At 39.1% G+C, this 24,959-nt stretch overlaps 1 protein-coding gene and 1 long non-coding RNA gene across 3 annotated transcripts in view; one reads left to right on the top strand and one right to left on the bottom strand.

Annotated features, from left to right (window-relative positions):
* Window positions 1-24,959, bottom strand: part of LOC140366915 (astrotactin-2-like) — a 259,612-nt gene that overhangs the window by 80,115 nt on the left and 154,538 nt on the right. For both annotated transcript variants that reach the window (XM_072453128.1, XM_072453126.1), the window contains exons 11-13: window positions 21,162-21,312; window positions 6,187-6,353; window positions 4,864-5,052 (exon numbers count right to left, since the gene is read on the bottom strand). In XM_072453128.1, the coding sequence (XP_072309229.1) occupies window positions 4,864-5,052; window positions 6,187-6,353; window positions 21,162-21,312 (507 nt within the window). The remainder of the gene's footprint in view (window positions 1-4,863; window positions 5,053-6,186; window positions 6,354-21,161; window positions 21,313-24,959) is intronic.
* LOC140366921 (uncharacterized) overlaps window positions 1-24,959 on the top strand; it is a 262,861-nt gene that overhangs the window by 43,727 nt on the left and 194,175 nt on the right. The gene's annotated exons all lie outside the window — the stretch shown is intronic.

Genomic DNA, 24,959 nt, shown 5'->3' on the forward strand with positions numbered 1-24,959 from the left:
TGCCTCACTGTGTCTTGAGTGGAACAGGTAATAAGCCAAACGCCCCAGTGACATAAGCTGACATAAAGAGCTCAGTTAGGCAAGTGCAGTGACTCTCACATCCTGCAGGTGCTGCCAAAAGAGGATCTCCAGCACTGCTCCACACTTGGCATTACCTTCACTGAAATTGAAAGGACGTGCAGTGTTGGCAATAAGGAGTAGTATGGAGTGATTATCAACCTTTAAATCAAACAGTAGCGGTGAACAGTTCTTCATTACCATAAGTGACCGGTGTCCCCAGATGAAACAAAGTTTAAAAGACAACATAGTCTGTGGAGGATATCCCAACTAATACTTTTCATGCTGGTGGGTTCATTTATTGTATTCATTACCTATGGTAGATTTCCGGAGCCTTATTTCATTTACACAAAGCATGTGCTTTTTTGTAAGATTTTAATGTGTATGTATATGTATATGTATATTATCTTGTCTTCCAAGGTTGTTTGTCTTTGTATGTTGGATGTTGAAGACATATCTGTGGAGTTGTTGTTGGAGTGCCTCTGATCTTCCAGTGCTTTGCCTCATTGTGGTCCTGAAGAGCACCTGACTGTCACTGAAGCTCAATATTTCTTATCAAATTAAGAACATGATGTAGAATTGTTACTGAAATTGTGCTGTTTATCTGTGACTGTGTATGTGTATTATTGCAGCACATTTCATGTAACTTTTATGTTAAAACACAGATAGAAAACACTTTCTACCAATCAGTGCATGTTTGGTGTAGAGTGGACTGGCAAAAACACAGTGACTCACAGTCATTTGTTATTGCAATGAGCAAGAGCCATTTCACTCCACTTTATACTAAATTTATATCAGAGCCACTGCCATTATTGTCAGCTCCTCAGAAGGGTTTACTCTGAGTGATTTCTAACTGTAGTGCAGTGACAGCCAAGACATTCAAAGGCACAAACAGGCACCTCTTCACTCCACATGGTTCTAATAAACACCAGGATTGTTTGGGGCTAATACAGGCACGGCAGGTCATTTATTTGGGGAAAGTGAGTTAAGAAGTTTCTCATCAACCTTGAGAAGCTTAACCCTTCACCTGAGCAGTGTGCAGTGATGTCTCATGGCTACTCATTAGGTGAGGAGAAACGGCAGCGTAATGTTTGTGGCTGGTGCGCCCCGGAGTGCCCACCAAGGACATAATTACACCAGATTAAAATAAATATGGAAATGGTGCTGTGTTTATGCCTAAGAGCCATGTGGGCTGCCAGCTCTACAAATTATTAGTTTTTTTTTCCTCCATGGAAGACAGGATGTGTGGCTGTACCTTGTTCAAAATAAATGACATCATAATGGTCGGAGTGGCAAAGCATCCACATTTGAATTCTGTAATTATTTTTGTATCCACCTGAGGAAAACACCTTCTTGCAATTTGTCACACTTAATTCAAAGTGTAAAACAGGTTTTTTCACCTTGTAACAATTCAGAGCTTAAATTAAAAATGCATGGATAAAAAATAGGGGCAAAGACGAAGCAATTTTCTTATGAATTCAGAATAAAAAATAATAAAATGAAAGATTGATTTTGATTGTAACATGATCATTACTTCACAACAATGGTCCTCGATGGCCTTGGCTGCATTGCCTAAAAGCCCTTTGTGCTTCATTTAAGATGCATCTTCACCTCAAGAAGTGTAATTTGCTTCCAGACATCTGCATGTAATCAACAGTGCATGTAGAACTACTGCAATCTGCTATTTGAACACTTATCATGGAAATTGGTTGGCTCCTCGGAAGCAGGCGCAAATTAGATATTGGTAATAGAATCAAAATTGAGGTGGACGATGTTGTATTTTGCAGAACTCTCAGAACAAATGATTAATTCACCACAAAGGCAGAATTGATTTCAGAACTGCTGTAAATAAGAGGATGGACTGGCCTGTATAGTGCACAAATGTTGCAAGTAAAGCTGTGGCTAAGTGGCTGTTACATTTTAACTCAGTGCTGATTCTGTCCTTTTACTGAGATATTTATTGACCACAGCTGACTGCACTTCAGGACTATAAAGTCGCTCCATCTTTTTTAGGTCCATCAGTAAAGATTGTAAGCTCTAGTGTCCCTTGTATGAAATTCACAAAGCATTGTACTGTTTTAATTCTCCTCCACTAAGTCCGTATATGCAAAGATAAAGCTAACAATTGTATCATATAGAGGACTAAGGTTACTTGTATAATCTATAGTAACTGACACTGAATCTGAATGACTTTTAATAGCATTGGTTTTGTAAAATCAGGCAGGAGAGTAGATTTAAGATGAATACTTCCTGATTAAGTGTAAAAGGGTAAAACTTGTCTCTTGATAATGAGCTCTGCCAGGCAGCCTTCTTTGTGGACCATCTTTTGTTGTCTATTACGTCTTGGGGCTAGCCAGTTGTTTGACTAGTTTAAACCTGCTGCCAGTAAAGCCTGCAGAGCCTTGGCCTTGTGAAAATCTCTCTTCGGGCCTCACTTTGATGTAACCCAGGGTGAACGGCTGGAGTCGGCAGCATCACTGTTCTCGGCACCCGAAGCCAGCGGCTCAACACTGTCTGCGAGACTGGATTTAACAACCTCAAATAGCTTTAGACTGTTTTGCAAGGTGTATGTCTGCGATATCAATACACTATAGACGCCACAATACACTGAGATGGTGTCGTGTCATTATTAAAACTAAAGCAAAATTACAACCCCAGATGTGACACGCTAACCACTGTGGTCAAACATGGTGTTGATTTAATTTAGCATTTGAGAGCATAGAGGAGCCACCTGTCTCTCTCCATATTAAACCATAGACGGTATCGCTTTGTCCGGAATGTTCCACACTATGGCATTAAACATATCCATCTCCATTCATGCAATTATTTTATAGGAGAAAAACAATGACTACAAATAATATGTGGTTTGAGAATGGGCTGGATCTATCCGCTGATATATCTGGCATTTCCGCCTTAATTCTCCAGCACAGGATAATATTTTGGCCAACCTGTTGCCTAAAGAATACATGCAAAGGCTTTGTTTAAACACTTTATTGTAGAGAGCACTGCACATACACAGCACTACATGGCGGTCTTATATGCAGTGGTTAAACAGGGCAGAGTTGATCAGCCATTGGTTTCTCTCTAAACCATTTTCAGCCATAAAAAAAAAAAAAAGGTTACTTAATTATAAAATAACTAAATGTAAAAGCCTCGATAAAGCATGAACAAAAACAAAATATTAAGAATGATTCAAGCTTAGTAATGGACAAATTAATATCCTAACTAACTCCTAACACCTTAATTAAATAGTTAGTCTAATCCTGTTTTGTCCATTATGATTTAAATATTTTATAGTCTAATTAAGGTATAGCTATTATAAATTGGTCTCAAATTACAATGTATATTATTAACATTGGTGTATTCAAATCAGTATTCACCCTTTTAATTAGGATCAATGAATCAATTGAATTTTTTGTACTATGGCAACACCAGTTCATAATATAAAATTCTGCTTTCGCTACCATCAAGTGTGTTCAGTGTGAGCTGTGCTTGCCTGTTACCATTTTAGCATGTTTTTTGTGTTTGTATTTGTGCATAGATCGGCTCACATAACAGTGTGCGATTACTGGTGCATTTCTGTTCAGTGCCGCACTTATCAGGGAACTCCAGGTCTGACAGTTTAGCAGCAATCCCTGCTCAACCGCCACACTCCCCCAGCTCCCTTTTCACTCCGCTCACTCCCATATGCCCTCATGTAAAGAACACATACACATACACACAGCACAAAACCTCACAGCAGCACCACTGATCCACCTAGAGGCTCAACTGAGAAGCAATGCATTTCAATGTGTCCCACAACAACAAATAGATAAAAGGCAAGCAAAACTACTGTTGACAGGAGGTGTAAACAGTTAAGGTTCCACAAGAGAGATGTGCTGAAAAGTGTGGCTGAATACAGTAAAAACAGCACAGGGAAGTAGAGTGTAAAATGCACAGAGCGTTTGAGGGTTTTGTTTTAGAAATACATCAAATTAATGAAATCTAAAACATTTACAAGTACACTGGCTCAATGAAAAGTGATGTAATATGAAAAATGCAGACTGAAAATGTTTGCTGCATGTACAAAAAACATGCATAATGTAATTGTCTGTGTTGCATCAGACCTTTGACTTTGCTATACAGCTTCTTTTAAACTAGGGAACAAAATTAATTACAATACAAAGGAATATACGCATACCACAAAGATGATAAAATGCTCTTTTTGATGAAGGTTTTGAAAAATAGACTGACATTTTCAAGACAATATTAATATATTATTTTTAATACACTTTGTGAGCTTATTCAAGTTCTGATGAAGCTCATTCTTACAAGGCAATGTCACTGAAAATATGGTTTATTTATTGAAACAGGGATAGTGCACAATATACATTATACTTAACAGGAGAGGAGCCTATTGTACATGTTTTTAGTGGTAGCTAAACCAGAGTACCCGGAAGAAACCTACGCAAACACAGGGAGAACATGCAAACTCCACAAATAGATCTGTTGTGAAGCACTAAGGTTCCGCTGTGCTAACCGCTGTGCACATTATTCTTTCTCCACATTCTTACAACTTTAATAGATATGAGATGTGCAACTTCAATCAAGTTTGAATTTTAAGTAAGACTCAATGTTTCAAAAGCCAAGGCAATTTTCTTTCATGGTCTATTCTGAATACAATTAAGTTTTGCAATTCCACCTCTGCTTTCAACCCAATGTCACATGCCTCTTTCTGGCCATATATTTTGCTGAAGTACAGATGAAAAAACTCAAAACTAACCCTCAGTTCAAGCTTTGTTACTCTTGGAAGGAAGTGTTAGTTACCGGAAGGTCATCTGGAAGATCTGTCCCAGGTTGACTTGTTGCGTTTTGTTGTTGTATCCGTGCAGCATCTCCCCGAACAGGGTGTCATTGAAGTGGACATCCTGCCGCGGGCATTTGGCTCCTTCACAGTTGTCTGACTGCAGCACACACGAGCGCCCATCCGCTGACAATTTGTATTCCTGAACGCACCTGACAGACAGACACAGACACTCAATCTAATGTACACCCAGGTAAGGCTTGCAAAGCTCTTAATGCTTAAGGTTAAAGGAGAAAATGCTGCAAAGGAGACGTTACAGAGGCAGCATAGTTTGACCAAGAGCAAACTCAAGTTGACCAATATGTCAACCACCTGACCATTTTAGTGTCACTTTGCACATCCCTGGATTTCCAAAAGCAATTACAGTTAAAATGTTCCACTCATATATGATCTAATAGAAACATTTACCGTGTTGAGCTGATTGACAGTGTTTCATTCCTATCTCAGTGACTCACCAAATGAAGTATTTAGTCATATAGATAAAAGAAGCAATTTAACCTTACATGTGTGTTTTGCAAACAGTAATTTTCTCCTGACAGCTTTGACTTGATAAACATCATAAAATAAGCAGAAAAAATATATCACATTCATTACTGCATGACTTTGGTTTAACTGTGGATTTGTAAAAAATCAACCAAATATAAACCAATAAATATACTGCGCATCTCTTTTAAAATGAAAACACTTTTAAAATAATTTTAAACTGGATCCCCACAGAAGTAGAAAATAAGCTGTAGTTGTGTTGATAGTAACTGTTAGTAGTAGGATTGTACACACATTAAAACATTGAACTCCCTGAAATGTGTGTGTCATGTTGTGTCTAAGTGGGTACATACATACATATACATTTATTCAAACTAATTTCGTCACTTATTATCTACAGTATGTAGTTTATTCCATTTTATTTTAAATAAAACAATATTGAATTAGAAATGAAATAAAACGCAGCTCCTTCACCCCCCTCTGCATCACTGCATCAAAGTATAGAGGACTACCGGTATTTGCATAGTATCGCAACAACATACAAATTCTTATGGAAGAAAAAGCACTAAAATAGAGGCTTCAATAAACTTCAATGTGTTTTTCCTCCAATTTTCAACGGTGCAAGCAAAATATATATGTGCCCTGACGTTAATCATGTCGGCTTAAGATTTGCATAGAAATCGGTTGTTACAGTTGTATCCTGTAGTCTGTGGCTATCTCCAGATTGAAACATCATTTTCCATTTCCATTTCGTGTGAACGCTGAAGCACCTTCTCACACACTCGCCGGGGACTTATTCTCACCCGCAAAACATGAGCACGTTGCTGGAACTGGGGTCAACCTCCAGAGGCACGAGCTGCTGGAGACACAGCTGTTCACAGCCGCCATTGAAGCCATCAGTGCAGTCGATGCCCCGGGAGTAGTCATAGCAACCGGACCCATCCTTCATTGGCCTCAGCCCCGCAGGACACTGTGAGGAAGAGGAGAGGGACAGAGGAGAGAGGAAATAGATCAGGAGCAGAGGTCAGCTAGCACATTTTAATCAGGATCAGGCACCACTTAGGAGCCAGACAGATAGCAATAAAGCACAGATAAGATGTAAGAAAGATAAGACCAGTGGAAAAGGTATGTCGCAGGAGAGAGAATGAAACCGTTAACATCCACAAACCGTGGTGCAGGTGCCCGTGGTGACGCCGAGGTCTCTGATGGTGATGCCGAGGTCTCTAATGGTGATAGTTGTGAGTCTATCTGGAATGTTCTGATATCTGCTTTAATCCTTGTTGATTCGAGCACGTACTTCCTCATTTTGTTTAGAAGAGTTTTAGTCCAAGGTATTAACAAGTTCTATTATGTTGAGAATGCTTATGTAGTTTAATTTAGCTCTGATTTAATTTTGATATATACCTTATTTTGCAATTAGCCCTGGCAAAGACCTTATGTTTATGTTTTGTCAAGGTTCAGTTCAAGTCTGTTTAGACATTTGGAATGTTCTGCAATAAAGCTGCAATTTAACAATATGAACACTGGTATTTTATCCAGCAACACCAATAATGTTATAATTTCAAAGTAGGGTTATAATTTTTCATACTTTAAAAAATAAAAAGAACACATTAAGGCATTAAGCATTTATATAATGAGGCCAAAAGCTACAAAACACTTTGATTAAAAACATAATTGCACTTCACACAAATTATGACCTTCTGTTAATTATCTTTCAAGAATCTCCAATAAACACAACATATTTTTTAGCAACAACAAATTAAGAACATCTTGTTTTCGGGGTGTTAAATTGCACATGTGTAATGCTGATGTACAAGAATAGGTTTAGTTTCACTCACAAAGTTCAAATGTTAATTTGATGTCTACCAACTAAATCCAAAAAACTCAAATACATAAATTATACTGTCAAATATTTAGGAATTTGCACTAGAAATGGAGAGCCGTGAAAGCAGATTTATTCACACTGTCTTGCACAAACACATCCTCCCTGCATATTAATGTGTGCGTCACTAATGGCTGTTTAATCATAAGTGCTCTCCTCCTGAGCAGGATTTCACATTCACTGTGGTTCTGCCCGAGGTTTTTACATTCTCCAAAAGGTTTTCAAAAATGTTAAGGTTTTGAGAATAAATGTTATGCCACATGACATATCAGAAAAAAGATACAGCCAAGCAACAATTTCCCGCAATTATATAACTTAAAAAAAGACAATGTCCAACAATATCCATCAATCTTCATGTTCAGCAATAGTGATGTCTGCATGAATCATACGAAACAACAGCAAGAAAGACTGTGGTTGGTTCATCTTTAGAGTCATCATTATGTTTTCTAATAGCAATTCTGTATGATCTTACTTCTTATCTTAGTTCTTACTTTCCTAACGCTTAGCAGACAAATTCTCATTAGGCTACCCCAAATAAATAGTCTGTTTGCTGTAACCCGAGTCAACATTTTTCAAGTGGCTCGGTCGGTAGGCAAATTCTTATTTTTTTTTACTTTGAAGGCAAAAAAAAAAAAGATCAAAATTTTGCCATTTTTTGAGTCGGAGTGACCACCAGGGGTCAGGCTTCAACAGTCAATGACGGAAAACGTCTCTCTCAACCCGATCAGGAGACTAAATCTCACGATTTTAAGGTATTTCAATCGACCTTTTGTACGCCGCTATCTTTTATTTTGGTAGCGAAGGCGAGCGGGGGGAACATGCGGGGGACACGGGCGCCGCCATGTTTGTTGTGATGACGCTACTGGGCGTGTGTCAATCCCAGAATGCATTGCGTAAGACACCCTGACAGAGCCTGGCATGTCCTATGGACACGGTTTGCACGAGGTCATATAGGGAATTGGACAGGAGGAAGTGACGACATGGCCCGTGACGACATGGCGAGGACGACATGGCCCGTGATGACATGGCGAGGACGACATGGCGGGAGCCTGGCGGAAGTAAACAGGTGGTCGACTGTAGTAAACATGGCTAACGGTCGTATCATATTCATAATTTAGAAAGAAATAGTGTTAAATGGGCATGCATTGAATGTAAACCAAAGAATTGTGAAAATGTAAATCACATGGGTCTGGGTTTAACCCTAAACCCTAACCCCTGACCCTAACCTTAACCCTAACTTTAACCCTTAACCCTAACCCTAACCATAACCCTAACCCTAACCTTAATCCTTAACCCCTAAACCTAACCCTAAGTTTTAGGTTTACTTTGTTTGGTTAAAACTAGTTTATACCATGACTTTGTATTAGCAAAAGTATAGCTAACTCATCCCAAAACAAACTAGACTAGACAAAATGTTAAACTCGAAATAATAAAGCTCCGTGCAGGTATTGAACCCATGAATACTTTGAGTCAAGCCGTGTCTCTAACCATCGGGCCAGCAAGTATCCCTCTCACCACCAGGTGCAGAAAAAGTATGTAGCAAAATGTAGCAAAATAGTGAACCGCAAGTGATTTAGGCCGCACGAGCGCCGCCATCTTAGGTTTCCTCACTTCCTGTCCAATTCCCAATATGACCTAGTGCCAACCCTATGGACACGTGAGTGGCGCCGACGGAGGCGCACTAACTTGTAAAAGGCAATTTGACGTCACTAACTCGTGGTCTGTTTCGTCACAGACACATGTGGGGGAGTGATTATAAAGACGCACATGCGTTGCGCAGTACGTTATCTTTGCTGTAAGGATAACAAGCGTGATAAAAATATTCGACATGGTGGTTAAGGGAAGTCCGGTCGGTGAGTCGGCGAGATAATTGAAAAATAAAAGAATGAGACGTTTTTTCAACAAAATGCTGATAATTTTTTTTTTAGTAGGCTAGTTTCACGCTGGGTCGGTCGGGTTACGGCAAACAGACATATTATTTTGCTCAGCCTTATTCTAACCCTTTATGTGTACAAGCCAAACCAAATTTTACTTCATTGCAGGGAAAAAAATGTCACTGAACAAAGAATATCCTTTACCCACACATTGCAAATTTAATCTCCCACAAGAGACACAGACAAAAACTGGGAGAAGATGAGTGTGTAATCTATTCCAGTGCGGTGTGTGTTCCTATCTGTGCCTTCACCAAACCGTCCCGAGTGTTCTTCATCTTCAGAGAGGAGCTCAGATCTCAGAGCCGTTTACTGGAGCTTGTGAATGTAATACTGGATGGAGCAGTGGAGAGAGATTGGACCCATTCATCACGTTGAGGGAGCGAGCTGAGGGAATAGCTGTCTGTAATTCACCATTGTCATGAATTCTCTGCTCCAATGGAATGACTAGGGGTTAACCACCAGCCGGTTCTGCTAGCCACTTTGTGTTTTGGGTGAGAAAAAGCCCTCACTAGACAGATAATTGAGTTGTCTCTCCTTTTTTGTAAGTCAATGACAAATGCCAAGCCATATTTAAGATGGTGGGAGGACACAAGAGAGTGTATGTTGCTGAGAGGATTAAGGGACAACCTTCAAAAAGTGTAAATGTGTGAATATATGTTTTTAATTCAAATTAGCCCTGCAAGATGTCACTATTTCTTGTTATGTTTAAAAAAAAAAACGTTGTAGGATATGTACACTTCCTAGCCAATTTCAGTGAAGAGATGATAATCAATAAATGATGTTCTTCAAACTAAATTATAATGCTTAAATGATCATAGAGCTGGTGTAAAAGTAAAATATATAATGTTTAAAAATAAATATATACTGTAATTTCACTTCTTCTAATTACCAATTATTACAGTGCTCCTGCTGTTGCCGTCACCAGCTGTTTATGACACAAATGTATGATTAATCTTGAGCCAAAATTGAGAGATTTTACTTGCTGCACAATCAGAATCAACAACAATTAATTTGACAATTTTCTGAGCAAAATAGAAAATACATTCAAATATATCATGTCAAAAGTTCATACAAATAATAATAATATGATAAAAACCAACAACAAATAAATCCCTTTTTACCCTCTGCAGGTGTTCTTCAGTATCTTTGCTGTTCCTGCACTGCACTTTTCTGGACCGAGATGTCTGATGTTTCCCCAGGGATCTGCTGTAGCCACTCCTCCAGTTTGGGGGTCACTGCCCCGAGTGCTCTAATGACCACGGGCACCACTTTCCCCTTCACCTTCCACACCTTCTCCAGCTCCTCTCTGAGCTTTTGGTATTACACCAGATTCTCATGTTCCTTTTTCCTGATGTTGCCGTCATTTTGTATTGCCACGTCAACCACAACAGCTTTCCTCAGCTGTTTATCCACCAGCTAAAAATGTATTTGTATCTGGAAGTCCAAGAGGATCTTGGCTCGGTCATTCTCTACCACCTTTGGATAGATGTTACTGTACACTATGTCCATAACTTGGTTATGGCTCTGCATGTGTATGCTTTCCCTGCCAGCATCTTACAGCCGGCAGTTATGTGTGTGTGCATGACATACACACACCTACACGCACACATACGCACACACACACGCACGCACACGCACACACACACGCACGCACCCGCACCCGCACCCGCACCCGCACCCACACCCACACCCACACCCACACACACACACACACACACACACACACACATTTACTAATGTTTCAAAAGTTGAAGCTAAAGTGAAGCAGATGGTACAAAATGCCCCTTTAAGGATAATAAACCCTATTTATCAAAATGATTTATCTCTAACTTTGGCCTTTAGTTTAATATTGCACAGCGAGTAAAACACAACTACTTTTCTCAGATTGGAAGAATATAACATCTGCTAATTAGACAATTAATCATTGCAAATAGCTTTAATTTTTGTATGAAGGGAGTTTTGTTAACGGTAACTTAATTACACTCTTGGAACTATGTTCAAGCAATGATATCACAGTAAATAGATGAGGGGGTTATTAGAAGGCAATTGCAGCAGAGCTTCACCGGTAATGAGGAAATAGAGTTTAAGAGTCAGAGCTGAGGGGATTGGGAGGAGACAGAGCTGGAGGAAGTGAAAAATTAAGTAAAAACTTTTGTATGTAACCGTGCATTCCGGTTGAGTCTTAAAGCAAACTAGAGTCAACCAAGCAGAAAACTGACCACATGGTGGCAGCTCATCCTGTAAACCTGGCTTTTAGAGAGTGTCATTATAATACAGTATAACTGCAATGGCTACACAATGCAAGATAAATGATAAACAATAAATATGTGGTGCTCACCAATGACCGCCCACAGCTTGGTTTCGGAAGATTCCGAAAATAGAAAAGATTCCGAAAATAATGTATATAAAATGTTTGTAAGCTTGCACGCCGCTGATCAGCTATGTGCACATAAGACTTATCATTTTATTTTAAATCTGTTTCTGAAACTTTATAAACCACCAAAACTTTCCCAAAGAAAACATCTGCGTGATTGACATTTGTTGACACAGCAGTTTAGTTCCATTGTGCCCGTAATAAGAATTTAATGAAAAATGTACGTCCAGAACTGCAAACTTTGAAATGTCGAAATGTTGAGCTCCATTAAAGTTTCATTACAGTAACATTAAAAATAACATTAATTTTAGGCTGAGATAAAAGGTGTAATCCCTCATTTGTCCAAGAGTGTTCCATTGTAAAGTCCAGATGACTACAAGTGAATCTTTTTTCCTACAACTGAGAGGCTTCATTTTTATGCTATTAAAGTGCGCACTCCCCCATGCGGATGCAGAGAAAAGCCTCGCGGTCACACGTGCGCTTGTTTGTTACCGCGACGGATCACACCGCATCTCTCGTCTCATCTTTCCGTCTCTTCTGAGTCAGCTCGAACTGTCTTTCTCGGTCTTAATTTTGTCCTGTACATTGAGGGAACTATATTATGATAGATCCATGCGCTTAGACACAGGGAAACGTGCTGCTCTCATGGGGACGAGCCGACGAGGCTGCAGGTGAGCAGTAGGTGTGCTCTATGACTGATACGTGGCAGGACTAATTGGCAGTCCACACCACGAGGAAATGAGACTCAGAATTGCCACCAAAAAAATGGCCTTTAACACATGGCATTAATACCTTAAAACATATTTCATTCCAAGGTTGTTTGCGATAGTCAGTACAACATGTATCAGCTAAAATGAATGACGATGATAATATAATGTGTAGCATTTGACATGTGGGGTTTGGTATTTTACATAATAAACACATCTTTCTTCCTAAAGTAAAACATTTAAATGTTAAAGTCAAAATACAGCTTCACCAATTAGTGTGTGAGCAAGCGCATCCAGACACTTGTCACATCCCAAAAGGGACACAAATGTTGAAAGATGTGTCAGTAATATTCTACCATCTGCTGCTCTTCCCCTAACTTTCATTAGAGAGACAAATCCTGATGTTGGGTTGAACAATGAGCCACAAGAAAATTACACACAGTTTGCTGTCATAGTTTAAAAAGGATGGATAGAGGGAAAAGCCATGTTTACAGAATACTGAACTTGTGCAGCCTCAGGAGAGCTCCCAGAGTGCATCAGTGCCAACTCCTTCACACATTCTGTCCATGACATGCTACATTGACCACGCATTCAACAGATATTTGGACATTACATACACTCCAGTAGGTCAATGTGGATGTTCCCTCTGGTACCACCATATTCTGAATATGTTCTACTTTAAGGCTGCGTTCAACCACACACAAATTAGAACTAAACTAGGACTAAACATGCAGCTTAAACTGGGCTCAAACCTGAACCAAACAAGTCCAAGTGTGAAAGCACTCTAACTTGCTGCATACATTATATAATGTGCACAGCAGGATATTGTATAATGTGATCATCTTTTTTAGTTGGTTCAAATCCTGGGTTAGAATTTCCATCTCTAATAAAAATACCTAAAATACATTGTATAGATGCTAAAGAGTCTTGAAACTATTTAAGTGGCACTGTATTACGACTATAGTTTGAACAGATAGTTATGACTGTATAATACATATGAATGTAAATTATATCAAACCATTGCAATGATAATAAAAAAAAAATCAATATAATGAAATCCAAATTTTATGAACCACACATGTTATTTAACTAAAGTTTCTATGGTTTGTCATAGAAAAAGTAACAAAGATAGTCATCTGGACACTTTCAGTGAATACTCACTCCTGGACGAATGAGGGATTTCTCTGGTTTATTTGACATCATTGAACTGAATTGAAGGCACTGCTACTCTGTGACTGCAAACCAACCCAAAACATGTACCAGAGGTAAAAATCCTCCATCTACAGTAATCCTGACCAAGCCTAGCTCAAGATGTGGAGATGCTTCTCCTGACAGGGTGTCCCAGTGGCAATGAAGGATGGGTCAAATGTAGAGGACAAATTTGGTGCAGAGATCGGACCAATCACACGTCAGCATTGTGGTTCAAGCAGAAGCCAAAGGTGACGTGTATTTAATAACTATAACTTAGCATCTTACATTACTGTCAAAAGCCATTTCCCTGGAGTAAAATGTTGTGACATTCATGAGAGGCATCTTAAAATTCGCAGTGAAGCAATGACAATGGGCTTAAAACGTTCTCCTCTCTGTGGCTTATACTAAAAAAAATACTTGAACTTAAAAGCAAAAAGTAGCACAGGACTTTGATCACTGTGAACAACCAGATGGCCTCTTCACTCCTTTGTATTAATCAGCCCCACACTGAGAGATGCCATTTGAAATGAGTCCAGAATAAAATGACAGGATTATTCCATTAAATGACCCAATGTGAAGTATGTTGCATCTTAATTATAGTCTGCTCTGGAGGAAATAACCTTGAAAAACAGAATGATTTGATCTCTTCAGAAGAATTACCACGGTCTTCAACCATTGTCTGCCAACATTTTGAAGTGTAGAAATTGTATATAAATGATTCAGTCATTAAAGGCGCAATGGACGATATTTCGGTGATTTGAGAACGCAGGCGGAAGTGCGCATGCGCACTCCCCCGTGCGGACTAATACAACACACACGTGCGTTTGTTTATTAGCGCGACGGATCGCATCACATCTCTCGTCTCCTGTAGATTTCTGTCTTCTTCTGAGTCAGCTCGAACTGTCTTTCTCTGTCTTCATTTTGTCCCGTACACTGAGGGAACTATATTATGATAGATCAATGCGCTTATACACGCGGAAACGTGGGGACGAACCTGACGCGGCTGCAGGTGAGCGGTAGGTGCGTTTTATGATTGATACGTGGCAGGACTAATCGGCAGTCCACACCACGAGGAAATAAGACTCAGATTTGGGCCAAAAAAATTGTCCATTCAACCTTTAACATACATTTTGCCAAGCTAATTTGAACTGAAGAAGTGATTGGACAAAATATATCATTTTGGTATGAGGTCACTGTTTGGATCTGTTGTTTTTCTCCACATCTTCCAGTCACACACACCAATCAATGTACAGTATAGATACCTTGACTTTATGTAAGACTGATATATTTTATATATAAGTTAATGCCAAAGTATCAGTATCGGTTGGAATTCATAAATCTGGCTCAGTGCATCTCTAATTTGTGGATGAATTGAGTGAACAAGTAATAAATGAATAAAGTTCAAAATCACACATTTTGTTTGTATGAATACAACAAATATGTTAGATATGTTAAATAAGTTATATGTTAAATGTCATTGTTAAATACTGGAAATTAATAAAATTCTTTCTTCATAGCTTGTGGGACTTTTACCCAGGACTGTGTAACTTTAATACTAATTTTGAGTTAACCAAACAACCTTGAAGAATATACATATTCAGTGCTTTTCCTTCTCCTTGGAGGATCCCCTTTTAATTTCAACCCCTGTTGGCTGGAATAATACTGTCTGTCTGTATTCTGCCTGTGTGTAAAATGTTAATAAAACATATCCCGGGGCTTTGTGGTGTGCGCGCTGGACAAACAATCCAAAGGGTTATTAGTGCTTGGTCTCATTCATATTTTAAAACATTTTATGCTCACCTCTAGAACTCATAAGTATTCTGCTCGGAGATGTGTAAAAGTCTCTGTGATTTTGCTCTCTGATAGTGCAGTATTACACCCTTGAGATGGGACCCATTTCCCTGCAAATCTCCAGGTTAGTTTGTCATAAATTATACAGACTGAATAAAGAACAGCACTTGTTTGTCCTAAAGTTTTTCTTCTTAAAAGAACGTCAGTAACATTAGAATTGTACTCTAAAGATTGATTAGGATAACTCATTTATATTGACTATTTGGCAAAATCTGAGACAGATGGTATTTGCATAATCATTTGGGAATTCACTGTATATAGCTAAAGGAACAACGATCCCATGGAAACAAGCAGGTAGAGGCTCCGCCAGGGTACATTGTGCGCAGATGCAAGCTCGCTTTACTTATTTATTTTATTTTTTGTGCAATACTTTTTTTCCAAACATTTCACAAACACATGAAACAGAACAAATCCAGAGAGAACATAGCAAATATAAGAAAATCACAATAAAAGACATCCATATAAAGGCAGACAGATTCCAAGTTATCAGTTAAAATGTGATCTTCTCCATATTCCATGTGTCAATCATAATGTCGGTCCAGGTCTTGATCGATGGTGCAATTTGTGTCATCTGTCTTTTTGTGATGGCTTTTTTCCCGGCTGCCAGGAGTATATTCCAAAGATATCCATGGATTGTGTCCATGGCAGGAGTTTTGAGGCCCAAGTACATAGTGCTGCACTTTATTGATCTCAGTCCAATATTTCTGAGCAACATGATAGAGGTTTGCTTCCAGGCTGCCACAGCTCCTTCAACAGTCAGCATTTCCTTGTGAATAATGAACACTTTAACATGGTGTTATAAAAAATCTGACACATTTTTCCAACAGAGTTCCCTCCAAACATGTGACTTTGTGGTTTTCCACTAGGATGTGAAGGCTTCATATTTATTTTATAGCCTACTGCAGGGGTGGGCAATTATTTTCCTCCAAGGGCCATATTCGAATCCAGGCAAGTAGCGGAGGGCCGGCCCGCGATCATTGGTGTGAATTTTTTTTTTAATATCAAATAAAATATCACTTTTCTGTCAAATATAGGCTATTGATTATATAATTTAATTACTTTTACGTCATCTTTATTGAGGATACAAGTGCAGACAGATGCCTTAGGGCAAAAAAATAAATAATATATATATTTTTTAAAAATATTACTTGGCATGTTTGGCGGGCCGGATTATAAAGGCAAATGGGCCGTATGTGGCCCATTTGCACACCCCTAGCCTACCCTCACCCACAGTATTATAACTACTGCTGTAATTTACTTTCACTTGCACTTTACCTAAGAATTTTAAATATTTAGTCATTATACATTCATACAATTGGAGTTACACAGTAGAGCAGGCGTAAATTACACAGCTCCTCTTGACAAAAACAGCCACACGTTATGAAGAAAACTACAATGAACATAGCAAACATTTCGGTCCTCTTCAAGGACGCTTTGAAGTTAGTTCGGATCAGTCGCTGCATAATGATCCAGAGCACTGATGCATGTGTACTATTGATGAGAGGGGAGAAGGCGTGGACACTGGACCGACAAGTCGCTGAAGTAGGATTTCTCCATAATCTGCGTAGAACTGTTGTTGGGATGTGGGACAGGAAGCGCGCACGTAAAGAGCACAGTGCAAAGTGAAGGAGCAGAGGCACTGGAGCAGGTTTGAATGACGAGTCATGGGGCGTTCAAATGGCACGAGCCCCGCTCAAAGTGCCATTGTAACTCACGTTACTGAGATGGTAACAAAAAATATATTTCCCATTTTCAACTATGTGAAGTCATATTACTGCATTATTGAAATATGCACTATATTACTGCAACTCGTTACTCCCAAAACTGCCCACCGACAAAAAAAACAATGTAAACTAGTGGTGCACCAATATGGACATTTCAGGCCGATACTGACGCCGATGATATTAGAAATGCTTGGGTTGATAACCGATAATAGGCCGATATTTTCTATACTTTGTTTGGTAATTTTGGCCGAGAAGGAGGGTCGGTCTTCAGAGCGACTCCCTTGAGCTTTTTCAAAAATGTATGAAAACTGAACTAAATGGGGGCATATATTTGTTGTTTTAATATGGTTTCTGTAGGAGGACAAACATGACGCAAACATTCTTAACGTTTTCCAATGCTGTAAAATTTTTTATAATGAATATTAAATTTCAATATTTCTATCAAGGAAGATTTGCGTAATGGTCTGCGACGCTCGTTTCAGTGCAGCGCACATGGGCGGAACAGAGAACAGAGGATTCAAGGAAGAATGGACCAAATCATATGCTTTCATTGCCAATGTAGAAGGATTGTCTGCATGTTTGCTTTGTCATGTCATGTGGTCAAATAACAAAAAGAGTCATTGGAAGACAGGATGACATGAAGGATTCGCCGCAAAGACAGTGAAGGAAAGGGACATTAAAACAGCAGGTAACATCACCAATCGGCAAATCCAGGACATTAATTCAGCTCCAGCATGTTCAAGTGCCTGTGATGAGTTGTGTGATCGATATCGAACAGGCAGCGCTGATATTCAGGTATGTGAACTTTGACGGGCCGACTTTGAAGAAATGATCAAATATATAATTGCAGGCTATGTTCAATTCCACTGTTGCCCAGATATGGGGGAAAGAGAAGAGGATTGTATTGTTATTAAGGTTTGAAAAGGACTGCGTTTTTTGTTTTTTTTCTAATCCTCAAAATAAAAATGATTTCTTAAATGTATTTCTATATTTTCATCAATGCAACAAAATATGATACATTAACATTGTAATGGAAGTTAAACTTAAACCACCAAATATCTTATAGCAGAGTAGTCACGTGGTATGTCACTCGTGCGCTGCAGGGAAAATAAACATTTAATCAAGAATGCTCATTATGTATTTGTAGCCTTGTCATTTTGATAGTAGGCTAATACAGCTAATATACACTTATAGACTTTGTTCCCTTCATATAAGGCTTATATAAGGCTTTTATTTTTGCAGCTCCAGGCAGATTTGTGTTTTGTTTTTTTAGTCTGATTTGGCTCTTTGAACATCATCGGTTAGCGACCCCTGGTCTAAGGGGACAGTGGACCTGGGACATCGCCCCTCGTCCCTATGGGCATTGTTTAATCCGTTTATCACTGTTGCCCTCCGAGAACCCAACACAACTGCTGTTGTGATTTTGGGCGTTACAAAATAAATTGAATTGAAATTGAATTGAATAAAAAAATTAAACAAAGAAATATGCTTTAGGCCCGAAGTCACTGGGATAGGCTCCAGTCACCCGCGACCCCGAAAGGGAACAAGCGGTAGAAAATGGATGGATGGATGGAAATATGCTTTATTTTAAGGCCGTGGCTGGAGAGCCGCGGCGCGGTCAAATGGCCGCGCAGTTTCAGGGACCGCGGCATTTCCATTATAGCCCGTTATAGCCTCATGGCTAACCCTAACCCTAACCCTAACCTTAACCCTAACCTTAACCCAGCGCGGTCTAAAACGGCGCTAAAACGCGGTCAAATAGCGGCGCAGTTTCAGGAGCCGCGGCGCGCGGCTCAAAAATAACATGGCTTTTTCGGCCGCGCGCCGCAGCTCTGCAGACACTCCCTTATTTTAAAATAGGGATCAAATCTATGTTGAAATGTTGAGTTAGAAGACAGTATACCCTTCATTTGGGCGGAAAAGAAAAAGTTTTGAAAAAGAAAACATTTTATTTGTTGTTTGTTCAGATATAGACAGGCTATTGGCTATATGATATGATTAAAATTAGTCTAAAATGTGACATGTGACATCAAAATGTGAGATCATTGCTGTGGCTGATGCTGTAATAGCAGCTCATTCTTTAAACCACTCACACTAAAGTCATTTTGAGTAAACATGTCTAAACGGATCGTTTTTGTCCTGGGTCACAAGTGCTTGTATTTAATACAATTTGTCTAAAACTTTTCAAGAGCTTTTATAAGTCTGTAACATTATCATTTCAGGGTCTGACTCAGAATGAAGATTGGATTAAAATGTACAGTCTGAGCTGTTAAGAATAGCAGCCTCGGTTCATGAAGCTGTTGTTTTCTTCCTGTTTCTGAAAAGACGACAGAATTAACTCTTTCATTACCAAAGTGTAACATCGCAGACTGATCTATATTAGTGCACTAATGTAAATGTAAATAATTCAATAAAGTAAAAATATAAAGGTATGGTGGCTTTAATGGTCTCTAATCAGAACAGAGGTGTGTGATGTCACAGGCCGCTTGAAATAAGATAAGATAATGTATTGGTTATTGGAAGCTCACAATTTTTCTAACCCTAACCCTAAAAGCTGCAAATGAACTTAGTTTGATTTGCATCAAACATGTTTGCAGTTTTTGCAGAAATGTTAATGACAAAAGAAGTAATGATAATTTTAACAGTACTGAAGGGAGAGGGGCTTTTGGAGACCGCTTTTTTTTGTATTTGGATGATTTGTAGATATACTTGCTGCTTGGTTTTACATTGGAAACAGGACAGGCATCCCGTCATGGTAGGTAAGGAATGCTTTCGTTATGTTTTTTTGAGACAGGGACAGGGCACAATATACATTAACCTGATCAGGAGAGATGCATTGCACCAGGTTGTAGCTCAAGTGCTAATTTCCACCTGTAGTCCCTGGGAGCCATTATGGTAATGTGGACAGAATCAGATTGAATCAGGTAAATCAGAGGGTGTGTGACTGAGTGGTCTAAAAAGCAGTGCTTCGAAAACAATGTGTGCTTAGTTCTTTCTACAAAGATGTCAGATAAGCACAGCTTAGCACAAGTGTTAATAATCAAATGCTAAGTAAGCTGAATTACAACCTCATCTTGCATCTTGGCTCTAAATAGCTCACCAAAACAACCTTCAGCAAATGAGACGCCTCATCAGTTTAATAGCTTTACAACACAGATCCGCCCAGTGCTGTCAGACTGTTGGCAACAAAGACAGTCTTTATTCTCACAGGATAAAAGCCTCAGTCCTACAAGTTTAAGTAAAAATTTGTGGTGCACCGATGTGGAAATTTTGGCCGATAACCGATACTAGGCTGATATTTTCTAAATGTTGCTATGGTTATTCTAAACACTTTAAAAAACAACAACATTTTATTCAAAGAAATATATTAGCTATAAACTATTTTTTATTCTAAAATAAGAATAAAATCAATTTAATTATAAAATCTACAGAATCAGTTAGAACACATACTGCCCTTAGGTTATTGGCCACAATATGATTATTCTTTATTAGAGTCAAGTCAGCCTTCACACTTTTCCATTCTGTGAATTTTCAGTTTTATTGAGATTATTTATGAGACTAAAGTTTCTCTGTACCTCATCAGTCTGTGTGTCATCATCATGTTGCTCCGCCTCCTCCTGCAGCAGCAACAGTCTCTTGTTTTTGTCATTCTTTAAACGTGGGTCGCGAGTGAATTCGTTGCGCTTACATTTAATGATAAGTTTTGTCTAAAACTTTGCAAGAGCTTTTATAAGTCTGTAACATTGTCATTTCAGGGTCTGACTCAGATTAAAGAGTGGTTTAAAGTTTACAGTCTGTGCTGTTAAGAATATAGCAATCTCGGTCCATGGAGCTGTTGTTTTCTTCCTGTTTCTGAAGCGACGACAGAGTTAATTCTTTCATTACCAAAGTGTAACATCGCAGAATGATATCTGTGGTTTTGGACTGGAACCGATATTATTCAATGACATTAACATCGGCCGATACGAAAAATACCAAACATTTTACACATTAAATCATCAGTGATAAAAAGGCTGCATCGTCATGTAGGAAACCTGAACCATGTTTGTTCGAACGCAGATCCCATAGGTAAAATGGTAGAAAATGCTTAATGAACGTCATCACATTTCACTTACCATACACCCAGATGAGTCGAGCTGTCGATCTGTGACACATTTGAAGTTCTTCTTGCAGCCTCCATTATCTTTGGCGCAGTCCCTCACAGGCCCAAATGAAGCCAGTAGGTCGTCCACGCTCTCGAAGTAAGTGGACAACATGGCTTCCTCTCTGTTAAACACACAGAAAATGTACATTAATTCCACTTCGCCCCCACATTAAATCCATTTTCATGCCCAGCCAGAGGTTATACATGTTTTAGTGTTAAGTTGGGTATTATAAAGCGTATGGGGTAGGATCGTCATCATCATCGCCCTTCTCACCTAGAATTATCTTGAGGCACACTTAATTCCGAAACAAAAACTAACTTTTTGCCCTATTTAAATGCAGTTGTGAAATTGTTATGGAAAATCCTCATGGAGGCTGTGTTGTGCTTTTTGACACTTGCAATGATTTCCGCAGTTGTAAGAATACTACTAACAGCAACAACTCTTCCAGAGTAGTGTGCTGGGGGGATGTTGTCTGTCAAGTAAACTTTTGTTCACAGCCAGAAATGTTTTCTGTTCTCTTCTTTCCAAAACTTTTTAGTTATCTGACTGTAAGCTATAGAATATGTTAATACTACAATACAACAACATCCAAATAAAGTGCCTTAAGGCTGTGCTGTTCTCCCATTACCTGCAGTTTTAATTATGAGTTATGAGATTTTTTTTAGGTTTATCTGAGCCAGTGGAATTCAGAAAAAAGCAAAGCGGTGAAAGTAATCGCATGCAGTCATTTTCAAATCTTCCCTTAAGCGTTCACTCCTCAGTGACATTTGGAAGTTGCATAAGTGCTTTGGGGTAAACTTTAGCTCAAATATAACAGTCATGTCAGCATCTTATCCGACCCCTTCACATCTCCATTCATAACGGCCCAAAAGTACAACTGCATGCACGATTGGAAAAATCAATTTTTATAAACAAATAATGCAAAGCTACCCCATCAATCTCAGTTCTTCCTGTTACATTTTGTAAGTAATTTATTCTCAAGCGTAAAATTATCATCATTTAACAATGTACATAAGCCATGACAAATCAGTATGCTAATCAAATAGTTACATCACTGTTTGTATGTTCAAGGAAGCACCACCGGAACCATTTTATTTTTTTACATAAAGGGTCAGGTTTTTCCTCGATGACAAACAAATACTAGCGTTGATACTTCCTCACAGTAATTTTCCATTGACCGGTGCTGATAAGTTGCTGTGGAATTGCTGTTTATTTGCGCTTGTTGCACCGTGCCCACACACTGAGGATCCCTACTGTTGTAGACAAAGAGGGGGGTCCAGTCCCCTGTGTCCCTCCAAAACACCCGGGGTGAATCCACTGAACAAACAGTGACAAGATCTTCAGTGATAAGCCAGATGCCCAGCTGAGCTGGAGGATTTAGAGTGCTGTGGCAGCTGCAGATGCTTCCTGATTCTTTGTAGCTCTCATTTAAAAATAGCACAGATGAAGAGCACTTAAGATGACTTCTTAGTTTTGAGTGTCTTTACAATGCCTATATTTTATTTACTTGACAGATATGAGAAAAGATTTTACTTTGGGGGTTTTTCACCAGTAGCAACAAGTTGCTTTGCAATTACATGCATAATGCATTCACTCCCTATACTCAGGGTGGAAGTTAATTCTAGCCACGGCTGCCATGTGCCAATCTGTGCCTATACGACCTCTTTAACCTCCATCCCCCCCTCACTCGTACGCCACATTCACACCTTCAAACGTGTTATTCCCAATGTCACAGTGACAGTTGCACTGGTTTGAGTTTGTGAGAGAATGCTCTAACCTCTGCCCTCAATGTATTCTTTACATTGCAGACGTAAGCTAAGTGCGTGGAACTACACACCAGTTCTGCTTCAAAAGCTCATGTTATATATCCAGCTACACTTTATGAAAGAAGTCTGACTACTGTAGTCAATACATTCTAAATCCTGTAAATAATATGTGATCCTACAACAAATGAGCTTATTTGCTGAGGTGTGCTGCAAGAAGAATATTCAAGCGTGGCAAAAGTTTATTTACTCTATGGCATGCAAACAGGGATGTTTCAAATTGGCTTTGTTATCAATTGAGTCTAATCTTAGTTAAGTCCATAGAAAAGGGACAATGTACAGAAACATTAAGATCACAAACAAATATTTAGCTAGTTTCCCTCAGATGTCTCTAATTTACAGGAAGAAATAAAAAACTAATTGTAGTAAAAAAAATAAGTAAAAAAGAGCGATCTCCATTTCCTTTTCTCGGACTCATATACAAAATATCACATCAATATAAAAAAAACTTGTATATCTCTGTCTTATAAATACACACCAGATCTGCATTTCACTGACTACAGCACAAACCCATATCAAGATTCCATATCAGAATTAGATTACATCATGCCTAGCATACACAACTACAAAATCAATTTTCAAACCAAACATTCATTTAAGCTCAAACAGAACTCACAATGACCGTACTACCCTCTAAAACACACACCACTTCACTCACATAGAGTCAGTCCAAAACCTTTTGGCAAAGTATCAATGAGGATTTGGCCACGTACAGTAGACCCCAGCCATAGAGTAGTGCCTAAATAATGACAGCCAAAACATTAAGGTCGCTTGTTGAACTAGGACAGGATATAGCACACTCCCTGAAAGGCTCTGGACCCCTTCCACTCTGGAGTTGCCCATAATGAGGATAGCCTGGCAGTTAGGCAGCCTCCCTGAGGGTAAGTGTTGGTACATGGTAGAGAGTGAGAGAGAGCGTTTGGACGGGCCGCTTTAGGCTTGCTGCTAAAAGGAGAAAAGCTGTAGTGGTGTGTTTTGGACCGAGCGCGTGTGGCCTTGTTTGTATGAAACATGTAAAACAAATTTGAAATGCTGCCAAAACAAAATTGTGAGGACTGAAATTGGATTATGTGGGAGCCTGAGGGAAAAAAACAACTGTTCTGTGATATATTTTGTAGTACACTTGCTCCTCTTTAGTTTTATTGTTCCAATGCTGGCAATATAGAAAGGGATAAGTGTGTGTTGGCTGTGTGCACACAGAACATCCAGTGACTCTGCTCTGTGCTCTGATCTTTACAGTGTTTCAGGAAGTCTTATTCCAAGCATGTTGTATTTACCATGCAAGTATTCAAAATGTAGTTTGGAAACATTTGTCAAGTTTAGTATGGCAAATATGTCAACCACGAAGACATTTTTAAATAACACTTGATTGAAATTATTATAATTGGCATTTGAGGTTATGGGGGAAGAACTGTACATAGAGGCTAGTTACTTCTTCTAACAGGCAACATGCATGATTACATCCTGGCTATGTGACTGTAGCATGTCCAGTGCTCGTGGGTAGAAGCTGTTGCTCGGCCTGTGTGTGCGTGATGGGGGATTGGTTGATCAGCAGCTCCTGGGAGAGCTTGCTGTGGTGGAGGGTCCACAGAAATAAAAACTCTGCTGGGAAAGTTTTATGATGCCAGAAGTGTTCAGGCTCCAGGTCAGGTCCTCACTGAAAAGTACAATTTCTGCACCTCCTTCTCTATTGATGCACAGACTTTCACAACAAACAATAGTGTACTCCCAGAAGATCAGGCCCAATACCTCCTTACCACTAAACCATTGTGCAGCACTTTCACCTTATTTTTGCACTTCTGCTTTGGTTTCCACGTTATTGCTTACTGCTGCCAGGAAGAACATTGTCATGCTATTGTACTCATTCAAAGTCTCTAATTTCTGCCATGTCTCCCCTTTCACGATATTTTGCAAATCAATTTCTCAGAATTTGACAGGCAACACA

This window comes from Eucyclogobius newberryi, unplaced genomic scaffold (assembly GCF_026437365.1).
Source record: "Eucyclogobius newberryi isolate DKJ021-1_F unplaced genomic scaffold, fEucNew1.0.hap1 SCAF_2, whole genome shotgun sequence".
Lineage (NCBI taxonomy): Eukaryota > Metazoa > Chordata > Actinopteri > Gobiiformes > Gobiidae > Eucyclogobius > Eucyclogobius newberryi.